Genomic DNA, 22,012 nt, shown 5'->3' on the forward strand with positions numbered 1-22,012 from the left:
GGGGTGAGCCTCTTCCATTGGGCTCTGGTAGCATTCATGGCTGTGGTGCTGCGGTTCAGCTGCAGGGTGTCTGGTGTGCAGGGCTGGGGGGGTGGCTCAGATCTGATGTGAGATAGCCTCTAGACAGAAGTGCCTTTGGCACTGAAAAAATAGCCTTGGCAAGGAGACCTTCTTTGTCTTTGTGCTGCTGTGGCCGTGAAGAGGCAAACAAGATCGTCAGCTAGATCCTGGCATTATTGGTACCTTCCATAAAGATGTGTGTCTTTGTACCAGCACAGGGTTGGAAGGTGTGAGTCTCTTCATGGCCACACGTCTCTTCACTGTGATGGATTTTCTGAAGTCACATCTTCAGATCAGGAAGGATCTTCATCCTGGGAGGATGCTGAAACTACCTGGCAGTCTGAAGGCTGAATGCAAAGGGAGGAGAGTTTATGTACTGTACTACAGACTCCTCCTTCCCTTCCCCTCCCTTTCCAGCTCAGTTAGTTTTCTACAAGGTCCCTCCAAGCTCAGCTGTGCTGCTGAGTCAGCAGCTCACTTGCCTCTCCCCCCTTCCCCTTTCCCAAGTGGTTCTTGGCTGGCTGAAGGAACGAGGCAGTGCAGATGAACGTGTGCCGATGCCCGGCTAGGAGGTGGGTGAGCTGGACATGAACTGTGTAGGCCCAGCTTTGCCAGAGGAATGCAGGTTCTGTGGTTTCTATGCAGCCATTAGGCAAAAGGTTTGAGATTGTCCGCACTTGCAGCATACTCTCTGTAAGCAGCTCTGCAGAGCAGAGCTATGCAGCAGAGCTCTGCAGCTCTGCAACCCTGCTGTTGAACTTCATCTATACCATGGTAGTGTGGGGAAGGGAAAGGGGCCCACACCCCACATCTTCCCCGTGTCGGATACCCTGGGGAGGCCTGCCCTTTGCTTTGCCGTTGTCTTGCTCTGTCTGAGCTGGCTGTCCAGTGTGCACAGCCTGCCCCCACAGTCTGCCCTTGCATGGCTGTGCAGAAAGCAGGAGCTGCTGTGTGGGTAGGCTTGAGGAGCTCAAGCTTTTGCTTAAGCAGCTGGTTCAGGGTCTGTCCTTCACTGGGTGTGTGGTGGCAGCCTAGGCCCTTCTCACCACACATCTATTCAATGCTTGTGTGTTCCTGGTGGAAAAACCTGAAAGCATCAGGACAGTGGGACAGTGTCCCTGACATGAGGCACCCCATGGTGACTGCAGCTGTGGCTTTTGCTTCCTGCCTGCAGTCTGGATCAGGGCTGTCTGTAATGTGGCATTGTAGGTTCCTGCAAGATCTGGCTTTGTGTGGCCAAGCATGTGGCTCAGGAAGCAGATGGTATTTTGTGAGGCAGACCTGCTATGAGGTGGTGGTGGAGGGAGGTTTTCACTTAAAGTATTTATTTACTAAATACTTTGCCCAGTTTCCTTTACCTTTCTCTGACTTAATGGAATTTATGCCTGTACCAACACCTTAAATCTAAGCCAGAAACCTTCTTTACAGGAGGTTCTGCCACCCTACAGAGTCCTGACTGGTTTTGAACCAAGAGGAAGCCTGTTTGCTTTGGAAGGGACAAAGGGAAGCCCAAGAAATCCGAATGCCTACCTCAACAGGCTGAATCAGTGCCTCTTATCCAAAGAAATGGATCCAGGGCTCCTAGGAGTGCTTTTATCCTCTGCTCCTTCCAGTCTGGAGCAGATAAGCTTGCACAGAAGTGAGGCAGAGCTTTGTTCAGGGCTGCAGGATTAGGTCCACTGTGCATATCCTGGAACTGAAAAAGTAACTGGGCCGTGCTTCAATGCTGGGAGTCCCTGGGTAGTATGGGAAATGGTAGAGGGAAAACAGGCCAGCCCCCAAGTAGAATTCAAGCAGAAAAAATGCATTTCACTCCCCTTCTGGCTGATTTCAGGGTTTATCTCCCCCGCCGATTCAGTTTGCTGTGTTTTGGGTTGGATAAGCTTTCATCCTGACCCAAGCAGGATCTGACGAAGGCGGTAAAGCCAGACAAGTCCCAAGGGCAATGCTAAGTGAGCCGTGTCTGGCTTTGCAGCCGAATCATGTAGTAAACTCTCTTTTGAAGGGAGTTCAGAGCTGTGGTGGAACTAGGGCAGGATGCACGCACGTGCTTGCCCCACATGCAGAGGGAGGCTGTCACCATCAGGGACAGCACAGCCCAGGTGCCTCCCTGCCTGCCCTTGCCTTTCCGCCTGGACCAAATCTTGATCCTTCCCTGACTCAATTTTCATGTGAGTGCATATTATTTTGGGGCTTTTCCAGCTTTTGGGTTTTTTTTCCAGGTTTACACCAGCATCAGAATTTGTACCAGTCTTTAGCTAGAGGGTAGCATGCGTTGGCCTTTATACATTGTGGGTGCCCATCTGTTATAAGGTGGGTTTTCCAGTAACCATGAGAGTGGATGGGAGAGCCAGAGGGAGATGCCTAAGGTCTGATCCCTTCCTTGAGTTGAGGATTTAGCTCTTGGTTAAAAAAAGAAGATGGTATGATCCTTTTTCTGCTGGCTTATTACTGTCTCAGTCTCTCTCATTTCCCTTTCTTGTCACGTGCAGGCTCTTCTGTTTCAGGATTAGAATCTTTTCCATCCTTCTCCTCAGTAGCTCAATAAATGGGAAATTATTATGGCTCTTTACCTCTCTTTCTAAAGAGAGAATACATATGCTTGATCAGGTCTTGCAGTAACTCCATTCTGTTGAAGGAGAGCCCATGCCAATGGGAGAAAGGGCAGCTGGGTGGAGTGGAGGTAACTGCACGTACACACCAACTTGCCCAGATGGGATGAGTGAGGTTTACACCTACATTCATGCAGCACTGATCTGCACTGCTAACGTGAGCTGAAGTTGTAGCTTGGTGGTCTCTTAGAGGCAGAAGAGTGATAGTACTTGTCAGCCCAGCAATGGATGGGAGTTACACACTGGCCAAGGGCTTGCATGTGCTGAGGGTGTCTGTCTGCAAAGGTGACCAGCGTGGGGCAAGCTGTGAGCTGGGGCTGGCACTGTGCTGTGTTCGGGGGGCTGGCGTGCCAGCAGCCTTTGGACACATAGGGGGATGTCACTGCCCTCCACTGCTTTGTCAGCATTGATGGGGTTATTGCTGCTCTGTGGGGAGAGGTTGGGAGTGTGGAGTGTGGGAGAGAAGGCAAAACTGCAGGAAGGAGCAGCTGGGAGAGGATTTATGTGCAGATTCAGGGACCGGGAAAGCCTCCTCCCTGTCATGATGCAAGTAAGGCTCTCTGTAAGCAACAACAGAAGAGCATGTGGGTACGCGTGCCCATGAAGTTGAGGCGGAGGAGCACCCTCGCACCAGTAGCTGTCTTGGGCAGCGTTGTTCGTATGCTCTTGGCCTTGCCCCAGGGCCCAAGACTCCTGCAGTGATGCATGGCTGTTCAGGGAAACTCAGTCACTCCCTGGCTGTTTAGAATTATGCATCCTGAATATTAAAGAAATCTTAATGGAGACTAAAACCAGCTAGATTTCTCCTAACCTTTCCAGAGACTTGAAAAGACACCCCCCAACCCCCGCTTTGCTTTGTTCTTGCTGTCTAACAGCCCTACATGTGAAGGGGAAAACACACAGCAGAGTTTTGTGAGCTGCCCTCTCCTCACCCTATTTCTTAGCACCCTGAGGATTTGGGGGTCTGTCAGAAGAGGGACTGTGGCCATCTGCCATCAGTGGTGCCCATCTGTTTTTGGACTGCGAGATTGCAGAGCAGGAGGATTCAGCACAGGCTTATACATGCCCTCCTGCCCAGCTCTCTGCAGCCTGGCTGCGGTGGTGAGCCAGCTGCCTGAGCCGAACCACGGCGAGGGGGTGGGAGAGTCCCTGCTCTCACACTGACAGGAAGGGTGGGGTGTTTTGAGACAATACCAGTTGCAGATTAAAGCCACTGATCAACATTTGTGCTTTCCTTGGTGTGCGCAGGAGCAGGGAGGCTGGAGCTCAGTGGTTCCCTGTTCTCCACAGGCTCTGCGACACTGGGAGTGCTCTGCCCAGCCTGCCAGCACAGATGCTCTCCAGACCAGAGTGAATCCCATGGGAGCTGCTGTAGCTCCCCTGAGCTCCCTGTGAGCAAGGCCACAGGCATCACCCAGGCTGACCAGAACCAGGGAGATAGCTGTGTCCCTTGCTCCTTTGCACATCCCTCTTCTGCCAGGGAGCATTTCTGCCCCATTGCTTTTCCTCTCGGTCCAAGTTCAGGTGGCTCCCAGGTCTTCTGAGGACCTAGGGTTAAGGGGTGCTGGCAATTCATCTTCCTGCTGATAGAAGTCCTGTTAAAATAGAAACTCTGGTTAGGAGCAAAGCTCGTAAATTGCCTCTGGCCTGTGTGTAAATTGCTTGCAGCTATCAGGGTCAAGCAAGGAACTGAATCTGCTCATTCGTTCAGTGAGGGGGGGGCTGCAGGCTTTGCCGGGAGCCGGGAAAGAGAGTGACACTTGTAGGGTCTGGGCTTTCTGGGCTTTGCTCTCAGGGACCACCACCTGTGGCTTCCTGGCTTGAGGGGCTTCCATGCAACACCCAGGAGGGGCACATGGGAAAGTCTAAGAAGCTGTGTGTGCTGGCAGCCCCCTGCAAAGGAGAGCACCTCACAGGGAGTCTCCCTTTCTTTCTTTCCTGCCCAAGCATGGGCTGATCAGGGAGAGTTTCCTCATTGTCATTCCATGGGAGCAGTGACTGCTTTTGCTTCCTGACTTTTCCGTAGGATATGGGAAAACTCACTCCACAAACAATATCCTGAAGGAGTAGAAGGAAAGCAGGGCTGTTCAGCCCTTTCCTGTCCCACGCTGGTGGTGGATAGCCCTTCAGGGACTAGAGCAGGGTTACAGTGAGTTCTCTGTGGGGGTCAGTGTGTGGAAGTACATGCATACGTGTGTGTCTGCAGGCACGGGTGCATGTGCTTCTGGTTCTGTGTGTGCACGCGCATGCACGCTTTGTGGGGAAGATGAGTACAGCTATAAATAGGTGGGGGGAAAATCTATTGTCAGTTTTAAGGAGAGGAAAATAGGGTCCCTTACATTTTTCATCCGGTAGCATGAACTCTTCCTAGGCATGAGACCCAGGTTAGCTAATTAAATGTTCCTGCTGCCGCAATCTCCATGCCTGCTGTTCCTGGACCCATGCAGAGCCCTTTGCTGCTGCAGCACTCAGCTCTGGCACTGTAGTTTGAACTTCTTCCCTCTCTGGTTCTTCTACCAGGCAGGGTGTGGGATACCCCATGGCGAGCCTGTTCTTTCAGTGGCTGTAGCAAATCTGTAGGGTTTGAAAGGAGTCATGCTTTGCTGCTGAGGGAGCTGGAGTGTGCCTCCCTCCCTGGCTCTGCTGTTGAGACCCTTGGGCAACTGCTATGGATTCATGGCTGTGCCTGGTGACACCCAGTGCTGGGCCTTGCTGACTGCTTTTCTCTACCCCTTTGTGCAGGCACTGGACATGGACACAGAGGATGACCCCTTGTTACAGGATGCCTGGCTAGATGAGGAAGATGAAGAGGTAGCCTTCAGCTCCCGGAAGAGGCAGGAAGGTCCTCTGTTGTGTGGGAAAAGCCCATGCAGAGTCAGGCCCCTGCGTGTCACGCTGCCTGGGTCTGGCTTCTGGAATATGGTTGGCTGGGTATTTACCAACCCATACTGCGCTGGTTTAATCCTTTTCCTGGGCTGTGCCATCCCTGCTGTGCTTGCTGTTGTCATGTTCCTCCACTACCCAGCCCTGGATATTGACATCTCCTACAATGCTTTCGAGATCCGCAACCACGAGTCCTCTCAGCGCTTTGATGCACTTGCCTTGGCCCTCAAGTCCCAGTTTGGGTCATGGGGGAGGAACCGCCGGGACCTGGCTGACTTCACCTCTGAAACCCTGCAGAGACTCATCTTTGAGCAGCTCCAGCAGCTTCACCTCAATGCTTCCCATCTCGGGGTCAGTGCACGGGTCAAGCGCAGCACCCCGGAGGGCAGGACGAGCTCCCCCAAGCCTCACGCCCACTTGAACCCAGGAAACCGAACTTCCCGAGTTGGGAGGGGTGCTCCACGCTGGGACTACTCCAGCACTTACATCAGCGCCAACACACAGACACATGCCCACTGGCGCATTGAGCTCATTTTTCTGGCTCGGGGGGACTCTGAAAACAACATCTTCACCACTGAGCGCCTGGTTACCATCCATGAGGTCGAGCGCAAGATCATGGACCACCCTCGCTTCCGGGAGTTCTGTTGGAAGCCCCACGAGGTCTTGAAGGACCTGCCCCTGGGCTCCTATTCCTACTGCTCCCCTCCCAGCTCCCTCATGACCTACTTCTTCCCCACGGAGAGAGGAGGGAAGATTTACTATGATGGCATGGGACAAGACCTTGCTGACATCCAAGGTGAGCTGAGGGCCGTGGGCGAGGGCTGGCATGTTTAAGGTGTGCATCTCCTGCAAGTTCAGGCAGTCACTTGCGGGTGTGGTGGTGTGACAGGTGACTGCCTTGTGCAGAGAGGAAGATGCTGCCATGTTGTGCCTTGAGGAATTGTCTTTTTTGTGCTAGGGCCACTCTTCTACCCTTTCAGCAAAGCCCCTGCAACCCCAGTCATGGGTCACGCAGGACCCAACAGGCAAGCAAGAGGGACAAATGAGGGGGAGTCCTGCATTGTACAGATGCCTTCTACTGACCTTTGTCCCCTGGAAAAAAATTTGGTTAACTAGAGGAACATCAGGTCTTGGACGGACAATAGGGATGAACTTCCCTGCACAGTGGAGCAGATGAAAGAGGTCTGTGGGCTGCTCTGGAGCTTGAAAGGCAGCTTGTGAGTCACCAGCTGGAAAGGCTTCTATAAGGAGAGGAGGAGGAAGGCCCTGCCTCCTCCTCCCAGCTCTGTACCCTGTACTATGCCCCTCTAGTAGAGCAGAGGCTCTGGATGGTGAAAAAGAGGTGAATCATGAGGAGTCTGTGGGTGTGATGTGGCTGTGGGATGAAGCCTCCATCTGTCTCCCAAGCACAGGCTGCACATGATAGCTGTCCAGGAGCCATACAGGGAGCAGGCAAAGAATTAACTCCATCTGCTCCAGTGCGAGTAACAGTTCTGCTACCAAAACAGGAAAGAGTGTAGTTTCTGGGTCTTTCTGCTGTGAACTCAAGGGATTTTGGGGGTCGACAGGCAGTGTCTCTTACTCAGAACTAGCTGAGTGCCTCCATCTCTGCATCCCTCATACCATCAACTGGCAGAGGTACCAGGTCACAGCAAAGCCAGGACTCCTCATCTTCCATGGGTGTTGTTTAGCTCTTGTGCTTCCCAGTGTGATGGAGCAAATGCTGGCCCAGTGTATGAGAACTAAGTGCATCCAGCAGTGGGAGTATTGGTGGGGATGTTGTGTGCATTGCTGCTTGGGGGACCTGTGGTTCAGATCAGTCAAGCGGAAGGATGCGTTCCTGATGGGGAGCTGCATGTAGGCAACACTGCAAGCAGAGTCGCAAAGCAGAAGTGGAACGTGAGTCTTTGCAATCCAGGTTTCTCCAGCCCTCCTTGCTCTCTGCAAGGCAGCAGCAGTCAGCATCGCTCTGATGAAAGACAGGATCCCTCCCAGTTTCCCTTTGTCAGACTAGACCCTGTGCCTTGCCAAGTCAACTAAGCAGGACCTAACAAAAGTGGCGCTGCTTTCTTCCGCAGGGTCCCTGGAGCTGGCTATGACCCACCCCGAATTCTACTGGTATGTGGATGAGGGCTTGTCTGCTGAGAACATGAAAAGCTCCTTGCTGCGGAGCGAAATCCTCTTTGGGGCACCACTGCCAAACTACTATTCGGTGGAGGACCGCTGGGAGGAGCAGCGCCGCAAGTTCCAGAACTTTGTCATCACCTACGTGGCCATGCTGGCCAAGCAATCCACAAGGTGAGGGTCTGTGCAGACAGGGCAAGTGCCTTGCTGGGAGTGGGCAAGAGCAGGGAAAGGCAGAGGTTGGGGAGGATGGTGCTTTCTGTTGCACTAAAGGAGTGGATGGAATAGGCCCTTCAGGGTGTAAAAACACCGTCTTAAGGTTTGCGCTGGGCAGACATGCCTGCCTTGCTCCGATAGCCCTGCAGCGTTCAGTCTCACCTGAAGTGCACAGAAGGCTTGGCATGCCAGCTCAGACTGCTGGTCAGTCTCAAACAGTGGCTCCACATGAAGGAGAAAAAGCATCTCTTCTGAAGTTGGGCTCAGGCACAGTGCTGTGAATGAGGGTGGGGAGCATATGGCAGAAAACCACTCATATGCTTCCCTTTAATGTCACTTCCTACTGCGGCAACACGCCAGAGACATCAATAGAGACAATGAAAGGAAGCCAAAGATTGAATCCAGTGCCTGCCTTTCCACTCAGCCCCTCTCTGGCATTGGATCTGTTTGCTTCCATCTCACAAGTCCAATTCCGCTGGCTCCAACAGAGCTGCTTCTCTGCCTTCCTGGTCTGAATTTGGCCCCAGTTGGTCTGATCCAGGGTCCTTACTCAAGGCATCAACCCATGGGTCCGATTCTGCTTTTGCTCATGCCAGTGTAATTCCTTCCAGAAGTATTTGCTCTTTGTACAGAGAGATGGGGAGGGGAGTTTCAGGGCAGGGTAAGTTTCAGGAAATGCAGGCTTTTTTCACGACCACGTCCGTATGATTTTGGTTGAATAGAGCTTTGCTCAGTGCTTGAGGGAGGGAGATGGTAAAATAGAGCTAAAAGGGCTGAAAGCGCAGCCCAGTATCCAGACAGCTGACGGAAGGCAATGAGTCCCAGTCAGTCAGTGTTCCTTCTCAGTCTCCAGCTCTCTACTGCTCTGAATCTCAACAGGTCCCAGAACGAAGGGATACCAGTCTTCAAAAGCAGAGTGAAATGCAGCCAGCCCTTGTCAGCCCTGAAAGCAGGCAGCCACAGAGCGTTCTCAGCAATGGGCTGGCAGAGTGGGTTGCAGTTATGGGAAGCCGAAAGGGAATTGGGGCCAAGGCTTGGTTCTGAAGCTTGGATTCCTGATAGCCTCCTATGGTGCAGTGTTATTGTACTCCTGGTTAAATTATCTTGGATTACTTCTGCTCAGAGCCTGCTTCCAGAAGCAGAAGCTGGTAAATCATATGGTTTCCGATAAGCTCTCACTCTGGCTGCATCTGCTGGTTATTACCTTTGTGGTTAATATAATAAGCAATGATGAGGATTCCAGATGGAATTGGCTTTGGAGGCTTCAGGAGCTGTTTGCTGACAGCAAGAAGTCTGTTAGTGCCAAAGACCCACCATGCACTTGAGGAATTTTAAAAATATTAGACCTGCTTTTTTATTTATCTCCCTTCTTGTGTGAACTTCACCTCCAGCAGCAATCTTGTTCAACTTGCTCTCACCACTCTGAGCTGTTTCCTCAGAGAACTGCCAAGTTTATTAGAGCAGTGACCTCCTTTGGCTCTGGGGGAGACTTTGTGCTTTGTTAAATCCCCTGCTTTGTTAAATCCCCTGACTCTGCTCTCTTTACATTCAACTCTGTCTATTCCTCTTCCTTGCTTTGTATCTTCCCACCTTAGCAAAGTCCAGGTGCTGTACGGAGGGACGGATTTGTTTGACTATGAAGTGAGGAGGACCTTCAACAATGACATGTTGCTGGCCTTCATCAGCAGTAGCTGCATAGCTGTCTTGGTCTACATCCTTACCTCCTGCTCAGGTAGGCTGCAGTCACGGCTGCCCTGCTCTTACACAAAGCCAAATATGCCGTGACTCCCCGTGTCTGTGCAAGCCCCAGGAGAGGGTCTGATGCCCTGACACCAGCCTGCCATTGTGGCACAGCAGCATGCAGAAGGTTATGAAAGTCTGATTCTCCAGAGCAGAGATTTGTGGGCAGGATGGGGGGAAGGCTGACAGGAGAACAGGAATAAGATGCAAGTTCCTATCTTACTAACACTGGTGTAAAGCTGGTGTAATTTCATGGATGGGTCTCATGGGAAGGGGTCTGCAAGGGGTACTCTGGCAGCCCTGAGCTATTCTCTGTCACCAACACACTCCAGGGAACCAGTATTCTGACAGGGCAGGTGGGAGGTGTCTGTTGTCCCACAGGGTGGCCAGCAGTACTATTTTTTCCATGTTCCTTTTCTCCTATAGTGTTCCTGTCATTCTTTGGCATTGCCAGTATTGGGCTAAGCTGCCTGGTGGCTCTGTTCCTGTACCATGTCGTGTTTGGGATCCAGTACCTGGGTATACTCAATGGTGTAGCTGCCTTTGTCATTGTGGGGATTGGTAAGCATGTCCTTACTCAAAACCTACCTGTGCTGCCTTGCCATAACTCCTGTCTGCAGGAGAGAGAAAGGTGATGGTGGCAAATGCAGATTGAATTTTCAAGGCCTTTCCCTCCATTACCTGTAAGTGAAATATTTGCAGGTCAGATGTTGAGGGGAAATAAGATTTTTAGCATGTGTCCCTACTGTGAACAAAGTATCAAAATCTCCCCCCTCTTTTCCCAGGGGTTGATGATGTCTTTGTTTTCATCAACACCTACCGGCAAGCCACCCACCTCAAGGACCTGCGACTGCGCATGATCCATACTATCCAGACAGCAGGGAAGGCCACCTTCTTCACTTCCCTGACCACAGCTGCAGCATATGCTGCCAACATCTTCTCTCAGGTACAACTGCAGCTTTGGGATTTGGGGCTTTCTGTTTCTGCCAGAGGCCCTAATAGAGAGGGAAGCTGCCAGCACCATCTTTCTGCCCTCTCCTCCATCACAGGGGCATGCTGGACTTGCTTGCCCTCGAGGGCTGTCCCTTACCTCCTCTAAGGCAGTGGACACTCTCCCTGTATCAGCATCCAAGGCAATATTTCCTGTGCCACTAATCAGCTCAGCTCTGTACCTACCAGGTTTGCTGACTACCATGACTGAGGTCAGCATGTGCTATTCTCGGGTTCCTCCAGATATCTCTTTCTGGCCTGATGTCTCTCCAGGTCTCCTATCCCAGCTGATCCCTACTCCATGTTCTCTCTCTTCATGTAGATCCCAGCCGTGCATGACTTTGGACTCTTTATGTCGCTGATTGTGTCCTGCTGCTGGGTAGCTGTGCTCTTCACCATGCCAGCTGCTCTTGGAATATGGACCCTTTATGTGTCCCCACTGGAGAGCTCCTGCCAAACCAGGTAAGCCCTGGAGCCTCCTTGTGTGGGTGGGAAGTTGTTGTGGAACTCATGGCCAAGGCAGTGTGCAAATCCCTGCTCTGTCATCTCAGTTATCCTCACCCCCCCTCAGGCAGCTTGGCTTCGCCATTCCCTGTTGATCTCTAACAGAAGGGAGATTTAACTTCTTCTCCACACTGGAGAAGAATGGAACGGACAGGTCCCAGTCTTATTCCTCCTGGTATATGCACAGGTGCCTCCCAGGAGCCAGACTCTACAATGCCAGTCATACCTCTTCGTTGAATCCCATGGAGTATTGGAGCCATTTGTGTCCTCAGAGCACTTACTGCACAGCTAAATCCTCAAGCTGTGGAGACACAGGCCCTGCAAGGCAGATAGATCAACATTGCTCCTGCCTGTGAGCACAAGCAGTGCATGCAGATTTGTATTTGAAAGTCAGCACATTTCCCCTTCCCCTGCTCTTTAGCAGTGCAGATGACCTGGCCTGATTTAATTCATTAGTAGGGAGATGAACTGCTGAAACTTCCATCACTCAGCACCTAGTGTTCATGGCTCAGCCCTGCTCTGTGTATCCAGCCCAGCCTGCTACTGCTTCACCATAGCAGCTCAGCCCCTGACCTCTCAGCACTTAGCAATGGAAATTGCTCATGGCACTGCCTGTTGTCTTTCCAAGTAATTGGAGCAGGCTGTTGCTGCTCTCCTTGTCACTGAAGGAGCCCACTGGTAACTCTTTGCAGGGTATGTGGCTTAAAACTGATGCCTTTGTCTTCCTCCCTGCTCCAATCCAGCTGTAGTCAGAAGTGCACCAAAAAGAGTGCCTTGCACCTGGCTGAAGATCTCTTCATTGCCTCGGAGGCCACCTCCAGAGCAGGCAGAGAGACGCTTCCCTATCTCGATGATGACATCCCACTGCTTAGTGTGGAGGAGGAGCCCGGTACGTGCCTGCTGTGTAATGCCTTCACAGGGACCACACTGCCCTGTTCATCATGCGGTTCTTCCTGTCCCTGCCACTGGTCCATGCCTTAGTTTCCTTACTTTTAAGCTGGAGGTGGTGCTGTCACAGGAGGTTGTAGGAGTCTGAACTCACTAATGGTTGTAAGTTGCTTTGAGATCTTCAGTGGGTGTCAATACATGCTTTCTAACTACTTCGGTAATCCTCTTGAGTCTAATGTGGATTGTACTTTCTGGCTGGAATCACTGATGGTGACATGGATGTAGCCATGAAACATCTAATCTGTAGCACCAGGACAGCTTACCTTTCAGTAAAGAGTTTTCCCCTCTTCCCTGCCATTCAGAGCACTGCATTTGGGAAGCAGGCAAAAGAGTACTTTGTTATTCTCCAGCATCTACTCTTCAGGGCGTGTCCTCCGTCGTGGCAAGAAGAGGGCAATGACTTGCCTGAGACCACATAAGCAATCTAGAAAAAGAGCCCAGAAATTTCCTATCTCTTGTTAGCAGGAGATAATTCTTATAGCCCTGATGAAAGATAAGGGTGCTTACGGGGTCATGCTCTGTTGTAGTTGGCTTTTAAAACTTGCTGGGATCTCTTTCTTTTAAAACCCACAACAGGAGTCATCTGGGCAGTGAGTAGCCTTCAGGCCTAGCAGTAAACTGGAACTGGAGGCAAATGGATCAATGGCTGACAGCCCATCAATCCCACAGCAGTGTGCAGATCCCCTCCCTGCAGAGCGGGCTCTGAGCTGCCTTTAATAGGCAGGCAGCTAAGCTTTGGCACTATGCTGCAAGAGCCTGTCTCCTTAGTATGCCGGAGCCACATGCAATGGTGATGTATGGAAATAACTCCTTCCCTTCCCTTGAGCAGAGGAAACAGCAAGATGCTTGTCTCCAGGGGCCCCTGGGTATCAGGTAACTTGTGAAGAAGCAAAGCAGCTTGTTCCAGTTGGTGACCAAGCATGGTTTGTGGGTTGGCTGGACAGCAGGCTAGGCACACTTGGACACCACTACAGCAAGTGCCCGCTTCTCACCTGTAGAGAAGGGGGCAGTTCCCTAGGCATCCCTGAGCTGCAGTAAAGAGATCAGATAGGAGCCAGGCTGCTGCCATGAAGAGGTCAGCTGTGTGTAATTAGCTGCAAGGCATACTTAGTGGGACAGGGACAAATTTTGCTTGGCCCAAGAAGCATGCGGTGTCCCTGTGACCATATGGACAATGTTAGTGGGATCTGGCAGAGGAAGAATAGCCTGAAGCATAGGCTTTGGACTGTGAACTATGGGTTTAGAAGTGTGGCTGTCACATGGCAGTGACTTGAGAAAGATGTTTCCTATGACATCCTGGGCAAGTCACTGCCTCTGCCTGGGTCTTACTCCATCTCCTTAGCCTGAGTTGTACAGCACCTTGCAGAAGATCTTGTAAAGGAGAGCAGAAAGCGAAGAGAGACACTCATGACACTGAGCACTGAGACTGCCTTTGATTTCTTTCTAGTCTCCCTGGAAATGGGGGATGTCCCCTTGGTATCTGTGATGCCAGAAAATCTGCAGCTCCCTGCAGAGAAGAGCAACCGGGGTCACTTGATAACTCATCTGCAGGAGCTGCTGGAACACTGGGTGCTGTGGTCTGCAGTGAAGAGAAGATGGGTGATTGTGGGTAAGGCAGGAGGGGGGTATTCCATCTGCATGGATTTTAGAGGGTTTGACAGCATCTCAGTCAGTCCCCAAGCCTTGATTATTAGTGAGAAGAGATTGAGAAAAGCGACATAATAGATGGCTTCTAACTCGGTGGAAGAGTGTCCCCGGAACAGTCAGTCCCGAAGGGAACTGCATGAGGAACACTGAGACTTTTCCATCCCTCTCCTTTCACTCAGATCTGAAATGGCAAGTCCTGATGGGGTTATCCAGGCATGGGGCTCATTACAAGAAAGCCCAGCTGCCAGTGTGCTTTAGGGGCTGTTCCTTTTTCTTATTGAAAATACCATCAAATTATTGAAAATTCTGCCACACCCCTGCTGTCTGAGTATGCCCTAAGTGGAAGATGCATGTAGGGTCCCACACACTTACCTGGGCTTCTCCTTGCAGGGCTCTTTCTCCTTGTTTTGCTCCTGTCCATATTCTTCGCTAGCCGCCTCCATCCAGCTAGCCGTGCGCCAGTCTTGTTCCGGCCAGACACTAATATCCAGGTGCTGCTAGACCTGAAATACAACCTGAGTGCTGAAGGCATCTCCTGCATTACCTGCTCAGGTGAGAGTGCTGGTCCCCAGATCGTGGTGGTTGCAGCCTGGCCTAAGCCCTGGGCTGGAGGAGCTCAAATGTGAGGTAGAGGCCTACATTGTTCAAATATTTCACTGGATGGACTCTGTTGAAGGGGAGGCGCACATTGGGAGTGGGATGGTTGAATTGCCTGTAGGAGTGGAGTATTTTGAAAAGTATTTCCTGCTTTAGCCAGGAACTGCCTGAGTGTTTCTGCTAGAGCAATTCCTTTATGGTCCATGAAAATGGACTACTTTTACTCATAAGTGCTGGTCACATGCCAGTGACCAGCTGGGCATCTGTGGCTCTGTGTTCCCTGCCTAGGGTTTGGTGTTCAATAGCAGAGTCCGTGGTGTGTGCGGGGCTGGTAGGTCCCTTGTCATGCCATTCACTCTTTCCTCCCTGACTAACCTTGTGGGACAGGTTTGTTTCAGGAAAAGCCCCATAGTTTGCAGAACAACATCCGAACCTCCTTGGAAAAAAAGAAGAGGGGCTCGGGGTCAACTTGGGGAAGCAAAGGGAGCATAAGTGATACAGGGCAGCAAGGTAAGTGGGGCATGATGACTCTGACCACGTTTGGGTCTGGGGCCCACAGATACTGTCGGGTAAAAACTAAATCATATGATCTCTGAATAGCTGATGGGGAGTAATTCTCTTCAGACCCTGCCCTGCTGAGCCCTAACTTGGTGATGGATGTAAGGGGCATCATTACAATCCCCCTTCCCCTGAATGTCTACTGTTGTCTAGGACATCGTCCTATAACCCAGGTGGCAGTACAGTCTAGTGACAAATCGCTCTGGTCTGAGTACCAGTACCAGGCTAGGAGCTCAGAGCTTTTTGCATCCCGGTCCTGTGTCACAATCCTGTTGGCAGGCCATGGGGAGAGTAAATTCAGCCTGCTTTGCAGGAGATTTTGAGGATAAAAGAGTTATTGGGCCAGGTCCTGAGATGACATGAATCAATAAGCCATCAGGAATTACTGCAGCTCAGGACATATTTGTGAAGACCTTTGAAAGGTGTGCTGTGCTGCTAGAAGGCAGAGGCTGTGCCTGCTGCCCCAGAGGAGACGGCACACCAGAAGAACCCTCCTTTGCTGCTGCCCATGTCTGTAGGATTTGCTGATTGAGAAGTACCACTAGCCCTCATGCCCTCTGTTTTCTTCAGATCTCCAGGGGACTGTGTATATCTTCAAGTCCAGAAGCAAGGGAAGGCCAGCCATCTACAGATTCTCGCTCAATGCCAGTGTCCCTGCCCCCTGGCAGATGGTGTCACCGGGAGACGGGGAGGTGCCCTCATTCCAGGTGAGTCAGTCCAGGAATGCTGGACCCCTCTATCAAGAGTGCAGCACTCAAAAGGTGAGCACAAGAGCCTCCTCCTGTTTCTTCACAGGGTCCTAGGTAGCTCAGGGTGAAATTTGCAGGGCATTGCAGTAAGGTAGCTAACACGGAGGGCATTGTGCCTGGCATCGTTAGAAATTATGCCTGACAGTGCCACAATACTTATCTGTTGCTGTTGCAATGTGACTGTCAGCAATGGGAGCAGAAGTGTAGGTGTCTGTGGAGATCAGATGAGGCCTGGCATCATCGGCTGAGCTCATTCTAGTAGAAACCGCAACTGAGACAGCTGGTTTCCCACTGCCTCCTCCTGTTCATCCAGAGATACAGGCAAGCAGGGAACACTGCTTGTGCACAGGCCATATTGGGGACGCACCCCCCCAGGGGGACTCGCTTTCAGATGTCCCTCACCCTGGACAGAGCAGCCACCATTCAGCCTAGGCCACAGAGAATGGGGGTGGTGAGGGGCCCCATCACCCGCTGGCCAATGCTGGGAAGGAGGCAGGCTGGGGGCTGGCTGGATTTGTGCCTGCAGTGCTCATTCTGTGTGGCTGTGCCAGTGCTCAGGGAGGAGGGGAGTGTGTGATGCTAATGTGCAACAGGCTGCAACCCTGTGGAGTTAAGTGTCTGTTTTCATTAATCCATTGCTTAGGTGTATAGAGTGCCTTTCGGTAACTTCACCAGGAAGCTGACAGCTTGTGTGTCCACAGTAGGGCTGCTTAAGCAGACGAGCCCCAGGAAGTGGATGATGACCACCTTGTCCTGTGACACCAAGAGAGGCTGGAAGTTCGACTTCAGTTTCTACGTGGCCGCCAAGGAGCAGCAGCGAACACGGTAACCTTCCAAAACCCACTCAGGGCCAGGCAGCAAAAACAGCACAGCCAAGTGGCTGATATGGGATGCCCAATGTCCAGTGCCAGTCCTGCCCTCAGTTGGTGACATCCATGGTCCTAGGACTCGCTTTGCTGCAAATGTGCCCCATCTTTGCAAAGTTATTTTGCAAGCCCATAGCATCATTAATGTGCCAAGGGCTTGACACATGCAGGACTGTGACTGGAGCCTTCTTTGGGTGGCAAAAAGACATTGCTGATCTTGGTCTTGCCCTTACCCACCTGAACTCTTGGCCTTAACAGGCAGCACAGAATATGCAAAGGCTAGGGATCCAGGTCTGGAGTTGCTCACCTTTTTCCTTTCCTTCTGTCCCTAAGAACATCTGTTTCCATGTAATGCTTTGGACACATCATCTTTACTGCCTCTGGTCCCCCATAACAACCTTTCTTTGCTGCACAGGAAACTGTATTTTGCCCAGTCGCACAAGCCCCCTTACCATGGCCGAGTGTGTGTAGCACCTCCTGGCTGTCTTCTCAGCTCTAGCCCAGATGGACCCACCAAAGGCATCCTTTATGTTCCCAGCGAGAGAGGTAAGCTGATGAGGACCTGTTCAGCCGTAACTGGCTGTCTGGGCCAGAGGGTCAGACCTTTTTTTGCTACCATCTGATATAACGAACCTTTCTTCTGTATTTGACAGCAGCACCCAAAGCAAAGCTGTCAGCCACTTCTGGATTTAATCCTTGCATGAACACAGGCTGCGGGAAGCCAGCGGTGCGGCCACTGGTAGACACGGGAGCCATGGTTTTCGTAGTGTTTGGTATCAGAGGTGTTAATCGCACAAGACGGCCGGACAACCACGTCATTGGAGACATGGTACACACATCCTGGCATGCTGGGCAGGCATGCTGGGGGCTGATGAGTGAAGGATGGTCTCCCTGGATGGTGTTTACCTAATCCCCACAGCCCATGCAGTGTGGTCCAGCGGTCTAAACAGATGGAATAGCAGAGATGGTAGCGTTGCCATGAGTCAAAAGTACATTTCTGTTTTAGCAAATTCACAAATAATAGAGATTAGGAAGCCCTTACTGAAATCACTTCAGACTTTTCAGAAAATCCCTTTCTGAGTGCAATATCTAACTTTCTAATTTTGAATCTAAATCTGGCTTTCCTGAGGATTTTAGAAGCAAACTCATCTTGAGCTCAGTATGAAAATCTCACTACAAATTCAAGATCCAGGGAACTGATATTTTTCTATAATTGTTTGTCTTGTTATGAGATATTAACGTGAAAAAATACATATCAATTACTCCGGGGAAAGGTTACTAAATGTGACTTTTCTAGGAACAGCTTATCTCCCAGATCTGATACCTTAACACATTCACAGCCTTTCCCCAGAAAAATTATGCTTAGCTCTGGTCGCTTGGCAGATGCACTTCAGCTTTCTGCTGTTCTTCCTGCCTTCTGATTTGGGGGCACTGTGCAGAATCAGCCTTTGCCTGTTGCCTCTGGAGGGGGCAGCACAAAATGCAGGCAGTGGAGTGGGCAGAAAGCTGGAGTTTCGTGCTGGGCACTGCTAGGGATTCAGAGTTGCTCCTGAGGCAGACCCTAGTGGGTTTGGGCATGGCATGGTGGCTATTTGTTTATCAGTGCTTCTGTCACACTGCCTGACTTTTTTTCTTTTTTTTTTTTTGCGGGGGGTGGGGGTGGTGGGCATGTAGTTTCTTCCTGGGTTATCTGGTGAGGCAAAGATGTCTGGTGGGTTTTTCTACCATATAACCTGTGGTCTGTATAAGCTAGTCCCAGGCTGTGTAGCCAGGAGAGGACTCAGCTTCTGCCTTCTTGTGCCAATTGCTGTGTGTGTGCCTCACGTGTGGTGCTCTTATTGTTGTGTCTCCTTGTGAAAGGGCAGCGTTATCTATGATGACAGCTTCGACCTCTTCAAAGAGATTGGCAACCTGTGCCGCCTCTGCAAAGCCATTGCCAGCAACGCCGACCTGGTGAAGCCAGGAGGGGCTCAGTGCCTGCCGTCTGGTAGGTAGGACAAATGCCAGCCACAGGGTCCTTGGGGTGATCCTGGGTCCCTGGGTGGAGACTGGTTCTCACCCTCCAGTCTGAGGAGTGCAGCTGCCAAGGGCTTTTAAGCTTTCAGATCCCAGCTTGATGAAGCAGGGAAAGGAAAGGGGAGGTACCAGTCAGTGATAAATGCAGGTAGTGCAGGGAGGAGAGGTGTTTCTCAGCAGTCAGCTCTCCTGACCTGGCTGCAGCACAGCTCTGCCTGTTTCCACCTGGCTTAAGTCACAGCTCCCACCTCCATGGGCCATTCACCTCATATTTCTGTGTGTTGTGCCAACCATGTTGGGGATGAGAAAAATGCAGTGAGTGGGACAGGAACATCAGACTCCTGTTCTGCAGCTCTGCTTGCAGCAGTGTGTGTTTGAGCTGGGGTCCTCAACAGCAAACCAGAAAAGGTGACTGCTTCTTGTTGCCTCCTTTTCTTCCCAAGGCAGCTTTACCCTTCTAGCACATGCTCCTGGTCATCCTTTCTGGGAGATGAGAAAGAGAAATGGTCTCTAACTCCAAAGACACTGAGCATATTCTTCAGGATTTAATTCACTGAAGATAAGAACAGAATTGCATCCGTTCTTTCCAGTCACGGATATTGCGTGTGATACACTTAAAATCTTTGGACAAGTAAATAGTTTCTTAGTAGCTCCTGAATAACCAGCAAAGCACACCTGATCTCGTTGTGATGAGGCTACTCACTGCCCCTGTGGCTTCATATACCTAACCAGTGACTGCCTCTTCCAACTTCAGAGGTCACAAATTTGTGGAGCTGAGCCTAGGAAGTGTATACTGGCTTCAGGCCAATCTCATGCCTGGAGAAAATCCCTGCCAGGCCAGGCAGGCAGCTCCTCAGCGCTTGCTGTTTGTACTGCTTCCTGACAGCTGAGGACAAACAGCTGTGGTAGTGTCCTGTCTGGTGCTGATGGCACAGAGTGCCCTTTCAAGCCAGCATCAGCTGAGAGCTCTGCTGCTGAGACCTCAAGGGCTTTGGCAAGTCAGAGTTGCAAGGGGAAGCAGCTGCTGACAAACAGGGCCTGCAACTTTCTCTTGTTTTTTTTCCCTCGCCTTGCTCCAATGTGCTTCCTTTCCCTGTCCTGTCTTCCATCCCTTGCTCTTTCTTTCCCTCCAGGTTACAGCATCTCCTCCTTTCTGCAGATGTTGCACCCTGAGTGTAAGAACATCCCTGAGCCAAACCTGCTGCCCGGACAGCTCTCTCATGGGGCAGTGGGGGTGAAGGATGGGAAGGTACAGTGGATCTCCATGGCATTTGAATCGGTGAGCACATGGCATCGCCATCTATCCTTGTGACAGTTTCTTCTTGTGACTTCTGGGGGTTTAGCTCTGCTCTTTCTGCACTGGCCACTTTCATTTGCAGCCATGATTTAGCGTTTGCTAGTGTTTGTGTCCTGTTGCAGACAGATGCCTCTACTCACAAGTTGCTAGAAGTGGCTGCTTATGCCACAATGCGCTCTTGCCATGAGAGCTCAGGCAAAGAGCTGGTGGCAGATTTGCCCATCTGCCACTGCCAGTTCTGCCTGGTGCTGCAACTCCAGCTGGCTTGTTCTACCTCTTCCCTTGCCATGCATACCCTGCCTCAAAGAGCAGGGCATGAAAATAACATGTTCATCTTCTTACAGACAACCTACAAAGGGAAATCTTCCTTCCAGACATATGCTGACTACCTGAAATGGGAGACATTCCTGCAGCAGCAACTCCAGCTCTTCCCAGAGGGCTCTGCTCTCCGGCACGGTTTCCAGACCTGTGAGCACTGGAAGCAGATCTTCATGGAGATTATAGGCAAGTGACTGCCATGTTTCTCTCCTGAGGAGCCCACACTCTCTGATCCATCTTCACAGCACACTCTGTCCCATCTGATGGACATGTGTTATATCTTCGGTCCCTTCCCATTGCTGTGCAAACTCCCAAAGCCTGTTTCTGCCCAAAGCAGTGTATACTGTCAAAATCCTAGGCAGAGCCCAAGGAAATAGAGAAGGGAAGGGACTCTGCCCTGCTGATATGAGGGGCAAGAAGTTGATAACCTGCTTTCATCCTCCCCATCTCCCCTAGTGTGAGTCCCTGCCTGCCTTGTTGCTAGCAGGGACACAGTGCCATTCTCATCCCAGCTGTTACCTTCCAGGAGTCAAATTGGGTGGCTCTTTTCTTACAGGAGTGCAGAGTGCCCTGTACGGTCTCGTCCTCTCTCTGGTTATTTGTGTGGCTGCAGTGGCGGTGTTTACCACTCACATCCTCCTCCTGCTGCCAGTGCTGCTGAGCATTTTAGGTAAAAACACCAATTCCAATGTGTTAAGCTCTCCCTTTGCCTGAAATTTGGTGGGTTGTGGCACTGCTGAGTCTCTGGTGATTTGAACTGAATTGCTCTTACTCTGTGTAAACCCTTTTGGCTTTCCAGGAGCCAGTCCTCATATACCTAGGTGAGCGGGAGAAACTCTCAACAAATGCACAGGAACTTCATTGGGAAAGTAGATTTGTGTGTCTAATTCCCAGTGTGTTTTATCTACACAATCCCTTCTATTTGTTTAAATAAGGGTTTTAGCTACACAAATGCCATCCCTGCCTGTTATGTATAATAATGTGATTAAGTCCCACATGCTCTGAATAACAATTGCACTACTTCCCAAGGATCTGCACGAAGGCTGCTGTTTCCAAGCAGTGGGAGATTTTAAAAGCTGAATATTTTAGTGGTTTTGTCAGTATTTGGAGCAAATTTGTAAATAGTTCCCTCTCCCTGGCTGGTGATTTGACGATATTGTGGACTAAGTGTGTTGCTAAACTTCTCAGTTTAAAAATCAAATCTATCATTTTAAAACCTCTTAGTCTCCCACACATGACTCACAAACAAACATCACTCTTGCCTTTAAGAAAAACCTGTGCATGCACTCAGCCTGTGTGTAACTCCAGCAAGCAAAGGGCCCTCTTTCCTGTAGTGCTTGTGTACACACATGCACACTTGCCTGGGCTTGGATTCATTTAGCAAGCATTAGTCTAGATTGGCATCAGTCTGTCAGTTTGGCTAATATTTAATTAGGTGCTTCACTGTCCCCAGCAGGTCTGATTACCCGATTGAATGGTCCCTGTGGCCAGTGGAAGGTGAGGGAAGTGTGGGTGGGAGGGAGTGTGTACAAGATTCAGACTGGCTAGCGTGCACATCTGCAGGGGCATGATCTCAAACTCCCCAGTGATTGACTTGTCAGTAGGCCTGGGCAGCAGTCTGAGAGTCCTTTAAATTTGCCTAACGTGACCTTCTTCACACAGGGGTGGTCTGCTTGGTGGTGACCATCATGTACTGGTCTGGCTGGGAAATGGGAGCTGTAGAAGCCATTTCCCTCTCCATCCTCGTTGGCTCCTCTGTCGATTACTGCGTGCACTTGGTGGAGGGCTACCTGCTGGCAGGGGAAAACCTGCCACTACACCAGGCAGAGGTGAGCTCTTTTCTTCCTATAGCCTTGCATCCATTCCCCTCGGGTCCTCTGTCCCACT

General features: G+C 51.0%; 1 protein-coding gene across 3 annotated transcripts in view; it reads left to right on the plus strand.

Moving 5' to 3' along the window:
* The window catches only part of DISP3 (dispatched RND transporter family member 3), a 44,547-nt gene that overhangs the window by 16,249 nt on the left and 6,286 nt on the right, over positions 1 to 22,012 (plus strand). The window contains exons 2-20 of one of the 3 annotated variants that reach the window (XM_082329047.1): positions 5,415 to 6,351; positions 7,634 to 7,853; positions 9,491 to 9,627; positions 10,062 to 10,196; positions 10,421 to 10,581; positions 10,948 to 11,087; positions 11,822 to 12,018; positions 13,525 to 13,686; positions 14,115 to 14,276; positions 14,709 to 14,831; positions 15,450 to 15,586; positions 16,272 to 16,453; positions 16,910 to 17,040; positions 17,151 to 17,323; positions 18,355 to 18,481; positions 19,644 to 19,789; positions 20,152 to 20,311; positions 20,682 to 20,795; positions 21,788 to 21,954. In XM_082329047.1, the coding sequence (XP_082185173.1) occupies positions 5,415 to 6,351; positions 7,634 to 7,853; positions 9,491 to 9,627; positions 10,062 to 10,196; positions 10,421 to 10,581; positions 10,948 to 11,087; positions 11,822 to 12,018; positions 13,525 to 13,686; positions 14,115 to 14,276; positions 14,709 to 14,831; positions 15,450 to 15,586; positions 16,272 to 16,453; positions 16,910 to 17,040; positions 17,151 to 17,323; positions 18,355 to 18,481; positions 19,644 to 19,789; positions 20,152 to 20,311; positions 20,682 to 20,795; positions 21,788 to 21,954 (3,711 nt within the window). Of the gene's footprint in view, positions 1 to 5,414; positions 6,352 to 7,633; positions 7,854 to 9,490; positions 9,628 to 10,061; positions 10,197 to 10,420; positions 10,582 to 10,947; positions 11,088 to 11,821; positions 12,019 to 13,524; positions 13,687 to 14,114; positions 14,277 to 14,708; positions 14,832 to 15,449; positions 15,587 to 16,271; positions 16,454 to 16,909; positions 17,041 to 17,147; positions 17,324 to 18,354; positions 18,482 to 19,643; positions 19,790 to 20,151; positions 20,312 to 20,681; positions 20,796 to 21,787; positions 21,955 to 22,012 lie in introns of all 3 variants that reach the window. The other 2 variants (XM_082329048.1, XM_082329049.1) reach the window with 2 other exon arrangements.

Source organism: Platalea leucorodia (assembly GCF_965183815.1).
Source record: "Platalea leucorodia genome assembly, chromosome: 17".
Classification (NCBI taxonomy): Eukaryota; Metazoa; Chordata; class Aves; order Pelecaniformes; family Threskiornithidae; genus Platalea; species Platalea leucorodia.